This window comes from Galleria mellonella, unplaced genomic scaffold, assembly GCF_026898425.1.
Source record: "Galleria mellonella isolate WM207_F2 unplaced genomic scaffold, CSIRO_AGI_GalMel_v1 utg300, whole genome shotgun sequence".
Classification (NCBI taxonomy): Eukaryota; Metazoa; Arthropoda; class Insecta; order Lepidoptera; family Pyralidae; genus Galleria; species Galleria mellonella.
This window is the reverse complement of record NW_026442068.1, coordinates 2,072,043-2,081,615: the sequence shown is the minus strand read 5'-3', so window position 1 is coordinate 2,081,615 and position 9,573 is coordinate 2,072,043. Positions and strand designations below refer to the sequence as shown.

Below are 9,573 nucleotides of genomic sequence, written 5' to 3'. Positions count from 1 at the left end.
AAAGAAGTATTATCGACAAACAGCATTATGGCTGCTATTTGTTCAACCAAATAAGGCAATTCATTTACGTAAACTAGAAAGAGAAAAGGACCAATGATTGAGCTTTGAGGTATACCTATTTTTAAGTTCGCTACTTTAGGTTTTATAGCACTAATCTTCACAGTATGTAATCTATTAATTAAGTACGATTGAATAAAATGCGTATTGGGTGAAAAGATTTTGTTATTTAGTGTTGTCAAAACTGATTTAACAAACTTAATAAAAGTTATGTTATTAAACAAGTGAGGAAACATTCTAAGTATAAATTTTTACACTAGTTTTGATTTTTTAATTAAAACAAAAAAAGTATATAATAAATATAAAAAGACACGCCAAATTTATTTGCATATCGTTTCTATTCGTCCCAACTTTGAAGTGAATTGAAAATGAAAAAAATTTAGAAGATTTCAAGAAAAGCGGGCAATTTAGTTAATAATATATAGCTCAATTTTAAATATCATGTCCTCAGATTGAATGCCGAATCATCAAATGTTACTATACAGATTGATTAATTTGGATAAACTTGAAATCAAGTTTTTAAAGTGTTCTTATTCGTCTTTGGCTAAGAACAAGAAAATCGGTGGTTTTGGGGTATAGTACAATTCTATTCTGAAATCTTTGGTACAATTGTAACGTAAAAAATATAATTTCAAACTGTCACTGTTATACTTATAACGTAATGTTCGGACACTCAGAGATTGCATTTTTGATCAAATAGGCGATGTAACTTCGAACAGGCGTACAATTTACGGCAAAATTTTAATGATCTTTTATTGATCTTAATAATGAGTAATAACATTAAAAATTGAATAAATATGCCAACTTACAATGAACGTATTAATAAAATTATTAACAAATAATTAATTAACAAATATAAAAATAATAGTTTTAATAAGTTTAACCACGTCAAACTGCGCTGTTTTAAGGTTATGGCAACTGTTCGTTGTTGTAGTGATGAGATAAAATAACTAGGCAATTGTAATTTAATATTTTTGTAAATTTAATCTGTCGATCGGTATATTGTTAAATAAAACGTTATAATTTTATAATATATAAAGCACTTAATACATATTTCATAAAGTATATAATACGATACAGGTACGCCCAAACAAAACTTAAGAAAATAAGTGTGTAATATTAATCATACGAATTAAAAAAAAAAATGAAAAAAAATTACTACTTTATATTTCTGGTAAAATATATGGTTAGCGTGTTTTTCGAATTTCTCCATACTACTGCCAGTACAATGCTGTAGAGCTAATCTGGTTTCAAATTAAAGGTTATGCAACCCGTTATAATATTTCTCCAACGTATAGTATAAAAAAAATGAAGATGCTTTGCATGAAACCCGTATGGTATAAAATAAAAGAAGCATGCGAAAAAGTAACAAGAGATGATTGGATGAAGATGGTTAAAAAAACGAAAAAGATTATATTTGATGACTTTGATCGCGATATCCGTATAGATACTATAATTGATAATAAAATGATAATACATGTTAGTGAAGATGACAGTGAGCCCTAAAGCGAATTGGTGTCGAATTAAATTTTGATTTGACGTAGTCTTCATTTTTTAATGCTCAAAACTATGTATTTATTTTCATAATATACATTTTCCAATTAATATAGCATTTTTATTTTCTTTCCTTTCGTTATATTCAGAAATTATGATTTAATTTAATTCATTTATCAACAATTTTATTAACATTGAGTTTGAAATATAATACCTACAAAAAATAACAAAATGTATATTAAATAAATAAACATGCATAATCAATGCAATAAATAATGTTACTAAATATTATTAATGTTATTTATGGTACGTCACTAGTCATGGCGAATTGACAGATGTCAGAAACGCAATCTCTGAGCAGCCGGACTTTAGACTTGCCTGTGGTTACACTGATATAACCGAATGAATGAAACGAGGATATGAATGAAGTTTTTCTTAAATTTATACGTATTTAGCGAAATATCAATGTTATTAGTTATTACACGTGCATTTGTATTTTAATTAAATTATACGAATTTCTATGATTCTCCTTAAAAATGCAACACGACGATGTAAGTATTCTTATAATAACTCCAATAAATATCACAATAAATGCCACAATTTTTCTAAATATCAATTTGTTTTAGGTTGTATGGGCAATTATCAACAAAAGACACTGTTCGCACAAAGTAACGTAAGTATTTATTTTTATAGATCTAGAAATACCTAATTTAACGTGTCTAATAAAATTTGTTATATTTTCAGAACTAAAACTCAGCATTTTTGTCGCAATGAATATAACCTAACCGGACTGTGTAGTAGGGCTTCGTGCCCTCTTGCTAACAGTAAATATGCAACTATTAGGGAGGAAAATGGCATTATTTATTTGTACATGAAGACAGCTGAAAGGTTGGTGCAATTATTATTTATATAAATAAAATTTCATTAAAAAATTCAATTTTTTAGTATGATATAGTGATACTGTAAAAACTAAAATTGTACTTGTCAATATAGTTGAAAGCTTCTGCTTGGGGTGGACTTGGCTCAAAGAGTCCACCTCCCTCCCCCTTCAATATGCCTATGACTAAGATTCATATAAGATGGGTTTTTAGAATAAAATGTGTTCCTATGATGTGGTATATAGTACATACTTAGTGGTAATGTTTTTCTCATTTTTTTATGTACATCAATATAAGCTATTTATGTATAACGATTGTTATTTTTAGAGTAATGTTTCCAGCCAAACAGTGGGAAAAGGTGAAATTATCACGTAACTTTGAGAAGGCAATATATCAGATTAATGAGAACTTATTATACTGGCCTGCTTTTATAAAAGCAAAATGCAAACAAAGATTTGTCAAAATAACACAATATCTTATACGAATGAGAAAATTAAAATTGAGAAGAGTGTAAGTATTTTTTTTTCTATTAATATAAATATGTAAGTGTGAAATATGAAGATGCTTGAATTTTTTTGAGTTGAATAATTTTGAATTAAATTTTTATTTTAATGCACATGAATAAAGTCATGGGTTATATTTATTAAAATAGTGCAGCAAAAATGTGTGTAACTGTACAATAAAATAGTGTAATTCCCACAGAACATTCTAGTAAAAGTATTAAAATTTTATTCTAGTAAAGAATTAGTTCCAATACAACGTAAGATAGAAAGACGAGAGAGAAGAAGGGAAGAAAAAGCATTAGTAGCTGCAAGAATAGATAATGCCATAGAAAAACAACTACTTGAAAGGCTAAAGAAGGGCACTGTAAGTATTCTAAAATATTTGGTTTAGTGTAAGAATAAATGTAGTTTAGTAGACTGGAATATTTTTCTTAAATAATATGAATCTATGTATATCTGCATCATATCAGCTATCTGCATATTATTAGTAATGGGTTTCTAGTTCATCCACTTGGTATTAGAAGATACAGCTAAGTATTAGCATTCTGGCAAAACCCCCCTTAAAAGGAGGCTATGTTCAGCAGGGAACAGTTAATGGCTGATATAAAAAAATGGGAGTTAAATAGCTACTGAATTGTAAATGCTATAATAAAATAGGAAAATTTTTAACTGTTGGTTGAATGTGATCAGGTTTGAAATTGTGTCTTAACACAATTCTGGGTAAATTACTTTTTTTATAAAATTGAAGTGTGAATGTAATTCTGATTTAACCTGCAATGCTAAGTGCCTAATCAATGAGTAAAGATGACCCTGATAAACTGATTTGATAACATAACATTCACTATGAGGCTGGCATAGTTGCATTCATGTGATTTGAAACCTAGTTATAAAATATTAGAGTGACTATTTGCATATAAATTTTTTAAGATGTTTTCAAAAATATATTTAAACATGTTGCAGTTATAAATTAACCTTATTATAACTAAAAATATCAAACCTCTCTTAAACTTATTTTAGCTATTGAATTGTTTTGTCTCTTTCCTTTGTGCTAAATTCCTAATTTGAAAGAGACAAAACAGTGTAATAAATTTGTAGAACATTTTAATTTTTCTGAATTATACTTTGTATGATATTTATTGCTACAAAATAGATTAACAGATCAAATAGGCAATTACAAAAGACAGTCTTATTGCTAGAAGCGATCTCTTACAGAAACTTATATAATGTATACTTGTATTTTACAGTATAATGACATATATAACTTTCCTCAAATGGCATTTGATGCTGCACTCCAAGCGGAAGAGGTATCTGGTGAAAGTGAGAGTGAAAAAGAGGAAGAAGATGAAGTTGAGATGGAAATGGAGCCAGAACTGGAAAAGGAATTGGAGAAAGCTGTGGAGGAGACAAATGAGTTTGTTGAAGCTGACAGTGATATGGACAGTGATGAGGTATATAGTTTTACTTATTATGGTATATCAAATTGTTAATTTAGGACATCATTATATGTGTGTTTCATCATCATTGCATGTGATGCCATTCCTGATGATAAAGGGTGGTGGCTGGAAAAACCTAGGCTTGTCATCTGTGTAAATCAAATTTTGGCAATCTAACTAATATAATTGTAACTATATAATGTCTGTGTAAAGGAGATATTTAATAAAAAATTAATACGAGGGTGTCTAATAAGACCAATAGATGACAAAACAATAATGTGTAGAAATTTTGTGTGTTTTTATGTTTGTACAAGCACCACCACAAAAAGTACTGCTACAAATTGGATGCAGTTTTCATAGTTATGTTCCTGAAGGTCTAAATATCATGATATGTCATATAGAACTGGTGTTTTTCATCAGTTTACCTACTTCTAAAATATATGTGTACGAAGTAGATGGTAAAAAGCTAGTTATAAATAAAAAAATATTATATAAATATTACTGGATATATACAGTACCATATGGTCCCAAACTAAGCAGAGCATGTACTATGGTTATTAGACAACTGATAGACATACTTAAATACTTTTTTTTTGTAATCACCTACATATATATTATATGTAGAAAACGCCTAGAACAATACAATAAGATATATTCATAAATACGAATGTTGGTATTTACGAAGGATTGAATTTGCGACCATTGGAAGGTAAAGCTGTATGTTAAACTATTAGACCAAGAAAATCGACAGCTATATTTAGTTTTACTACTTTCCGCGTGATTAGAAATAAAGGCAGTTTTATAATTTAGAATTTATGAAAAATGTATTATTGTTTGTTTAAATTATAGATTAATTATTTCACCTATTTACAGGAGAGTGATTCTGGTAGAAAAGAAAATGTGGACGTTGGAAGTGATTTTGAATCAGATACATCTGATATTGAGGTTTGTGTTATTTTAAATTACAATATTAAATATGCATTACAGTAGTCCGATTAACAAAATCAGATCGCGCTTAATAATAGTGTGAATAAACTTGCTATTTTTTAAACCATAAATATATCAAACAAGCATACTGTCAGATAGTAGGTGTTCCAAGATACATGGATTGTAAATATAAAATAAGTTATTTTTTTTTATAAGGATTAGAGAAATCTTAATACAACTTCTTAATAAAGATATAATAAGCAAAATGCAAAAAAGGTAAAAAAAGGTATCCTTTTTACTCTGACCTCTGCGGAAATGAGCAGGTAGATTGGGCCGCGGAGAATATTCTAGATGGATGGATGGATATAGAAGGATGCAGAGGGCCATTTTTTCTTTATTGTGTATATTTTCATTCAAAATTATTAAATATACATAGGTAATAATCCTTTATTTCCTATGGGCGTCGTAAGAGGCGACTAAGGGAACTTATTGGTCGAGGGATTGGCAGCAGCATCCCTCTTAAAATATTATTAAAAGCATAAAAGCAGTGTTCATTCCGTGATCGGGAAATTTAATTTCTTGTAACACTGAAAAATGATGCGCTTTGTTTTTTATTAAAATCTGTACAATTGGCCGATTGAATTGTGGCCCATTATTGACACTTAATGCTATAATCATTTGTGTGTATAATAATAGAGGAAGCTTTTGAAATTCATTAATCTTTTTTTTTTCAGGACGCAGCTCAAAATATTGTGAATAGGAAGAAACCACGTGTAGAAATCGAATATGAGACGGAATCGGTAGTAAATGTTTCAAAAAAGAAAATAAAACACTGATATAAGTGAATGTGCTTTTTTATTTATTTTATGCAACTGATAGCTCACAGCCCACCTTATGGGTGAGGAGAAGGGATTGTTAGTAATTAGGCTCAACAACCCCATTGCTAGCAATATAACCTATTAGGTTGATCTTCACGCGGTTCCTCCTAGAAAACTTAATTGATTCATTGTTAAATTTATCACGATGAGCTATTTTTTTTATACAACTTAGAATGGCAAACAAGCTGCCGGTCCACCTGATGGAAAGTGGTAACCGTCGCCTATAGACATGAGCAGTACCATGGACATAACAGAGACATAACTAACGGTATACTGGCGGGGCATCAGTGAGATGATATGTGAGGATGCAAGCAGGTCCGTTAGTTAGCTGGGTACAGAGGAATAACACCCGAGTCCTCAGGAATGGCAATGTATAAGGGGTATCATGGGCGAAACAGTATACTCTATTATGTCCATGGTACTGCTCATGTCTATAGGCGACGGTTACTACTTTCCATCAGGTGGACCGTCAGCTTGTTTGCCATTCTAAGTAGTATAAAAAAAAAACCAAAGTCTAACTGTGGTTGCGGCGACCCGCCTGCCAAGCGTGCTAACTACTGGCAAAACTCCCCTTATGGGGAGGCCTATGTTCAGCAGTGATCAGTTAACGGCTTGAATTAATTGAATTAATGACTCTTTTATGGACCGTCGTAAACTAAAAATATAATTTTTATTTAAATCTATTAGAAAATTACTTCATATTGGTCTTTACAACAAAAACTTCTTTAGGTTTAGAGAAATTGTGCTTCAGAATCCACTCCATTTTCAAATGTCTATAGATATGAATAATATGGATTTTTATATACTATGTAGAATATACTGGGTCGCCCATGGCATTTCATTTGCCATTATTGAGTACTAAAGTGTTTTTTTTAATGGATGATAATGGAATAGTAACCCTGCCAGCGCTAACGGTATACGCTGGCAGGGCACCAGTGAGGGATAATAAGTGAGAATTAAATGGCAAGTTAGTTAGCCCATCATGATGAATACGCCTGAAATTCAGCACTACGGTTTACTAGGGAGGACCACGAAGAGGTCGACTTGATAGGGTATATTACTAGCAACGGAATTGGTAGTCCGCATTATTACCAATCCCTTTCCCCTCGTCTTAAAGTGTTTTTTTAATGGATGATAATGGCATGGTAACTCCGCCTGCGCTAACAGTATACACTGGTGGGTGCCAGTAAGAGGTGATAGGTGAGGATGAAAAGGCAGGTCAGTTAGCCCATCGTGACGAATTTAATGATTAATTAGTTACAACAGTTTCCAGGGGGAACCGCGTGGAGGTCGACTTGATAGGGTATATTGATACCAATGAGGATTAACCTCCCCATTACTAACAATCCCTTCCCCCCGTCCTAAAGTGTCACATATAATCGGGTAGCACTTGATAATAATTTAATAGTTTACGCCGTCTATGTTGTTAGTAACGGGGACGTGCGTCCTCATTGTCAATCTAACCTGACTTCATCCTCACTTATCATCCGTCAATGGTATTCTGCATTGGGGTATTTAAACTTACTTTTTATTTTTTTCTCTTAAATATCTCATAATATCCCGCTAGCGTATACCGATAGCAAAGGCGGCATTATCACTCAATTATCATCCATTTAAAGAACATAATTATTTGCTCTTTGAAAGAATTTAATTTGAAAGAAATAAATAATTGTAAAGAATTTTGTAGATGGTGACGGTAAGCGACCAACGGCGGTATTATTGCTGTCATAACTCGTATTATGACGCCGTTCTGTTTGCCACGTTACAATATTGTTTACTGTTAGATGCGTGCCGTAAAAATATATCCAACGATTTATTACTAGGGTTGCCATAATTTTTTACGCTTCCGATCCAATATTTCTTTTTAATTGACTAGGAATACACTTACAGTAATATGTTGTTGATGGTAAGTTAATTAATTATTTTTTAAGCGACTCCAAGAAAAAAGAGTCTAATGTGCCAAATGCATTTTGTACGTATTTTATATATTATATACTTTGATATTTATTTTTATGTGAACAAAATTTTATTTTTTATAACATTTGGATCTTCGTTCTCCATAACACAAGGTATCCTAGCTTGAAAATTAGGCGATTGGTATCATCGTGGCATTCATTATTATACTATTAAATCTAAGTAATATGTATGTAATAATCTACATATCTGTGGAGCGCAATCGCAGACCATGTCTGACCTCCTGTCCTGTCCTTTTTGTATTTCATCTTGTACGAATTTCCACCTCAAATATCCATCACCTAACACCTCTTTATTCCTAAAAACGAAAATCTCCTGCAAACATTAATGATTACACTGTTTTTTTTTTTTTTTCAAACCGTGAATTTAGCGCAAAATAAAGAGACAAAACAGTTCAATAGTTAAAATAGATTAATGAGAGATTTGACATTTTTATGAATAAGCGAGTTAGGTGTTAATTACTATATGCTTACTTTACAAGTAAAAGTATATTTGGTTAACATAAACATTCTATTATTTGAATCTTTGGCCAACCCTTGTACCTATTTGTATAACCTTGACTGTATTTGCTCGGTGAGTTATGTCCATATCTTTATTAAGAGGAACGGGAGCTGATAGCATTATTGCGCACTGAAATAGTGGTCTGACCTTTGAAAAATGCTGTGTTCGGTGAAATGATGAGAAATGTATCTTATTTTTGTATTTATTGGTGTTAAGGTTATCTGCCTATAATATAAATAAGTACATAATAATAAACAAGTACACAGAGTGCAATCGGAATCGTTAGCATTATTTTAAGGGAGTGTTCAACTCCACACTTCCTTGAAACAATACAGTTTCACTAAACTGAACATTTTTATCAAAGAAATATAGGTCCAGAATGATAGAAATTTTGAGCCTTCCATTATTTTAGTAGGTATACAAGACTGCCAATGTTATGGAAGTTAGAATTTTTCTGTCGTTTTTGACTTTTGATTTTTTAGATTTACGTACCACCAAATATTTCGAATTCACCTTTTATATTGCTAAATACCTAGGGGTTTAGTTTAAGTAAGTAAGCTACTAGGTATCTAGGTATTATATAGAGATGTAGATACAAAAGAAGGTCTTGTTACAAAAGCAAATGCCTGAAGAGCCCCTTTTCAACTGATACGGTGACACTCAAAATGAAAATAAAACGAACATGACAGTGTTCTAAATATAATTTATTCATAGTCTTGACAGTAAATTGGGGTACCTATCGCGGTTCGGATAATTGTTCGTAATTCTGTAGCTAATCCAGTTAGCTAAATGAACGAAGATATTTTCACTTTTAATCAATTCCGTATTGTTCACTGATTTTATTGTTTGAGTAGGTATTATACCAATACTTAGCTAATGAAATGGAAAACGTAAATTGGACATTCACTGAAATCGATGTGCTCAGAAT

General features: G+C 31.2%; 1 protein-coding gene across 1 annotated transcript; it reads left to right on the top strand.

Annotated features, from left to right (window-relative positions):
- Nucleotides 1-1,945: 1,945 nt before the first annotated feature.
- Nucleotides 1,946-6,138, top strand: LOC113523588 (protein MAK16 homolog A). The gene is made up of 8 exons (XM_026909582.3): nt 1,946-2,102; nt 2,178-2,224; nt 2,296-2,439; nt 2,757-2,939; nt 3,167-3,296; nt 4,177-4,380; nt 5,239-5,310; nt 6,027-6,138. The coding sequence occupies exons 1-8, from the start codon at nt 2,088-2,090 to the stop codon at nt 6,126-6,128; spliced, it is 897 nt and encodes a 298-aa protein (XP_026765383.1). The 5' UTR covers nt 1,946-2,087; the 3' UTR covers nt 6,129-6,138.
- Nucleotides 6,139-9,573: the final 3,435 nt, after the last annotated feature.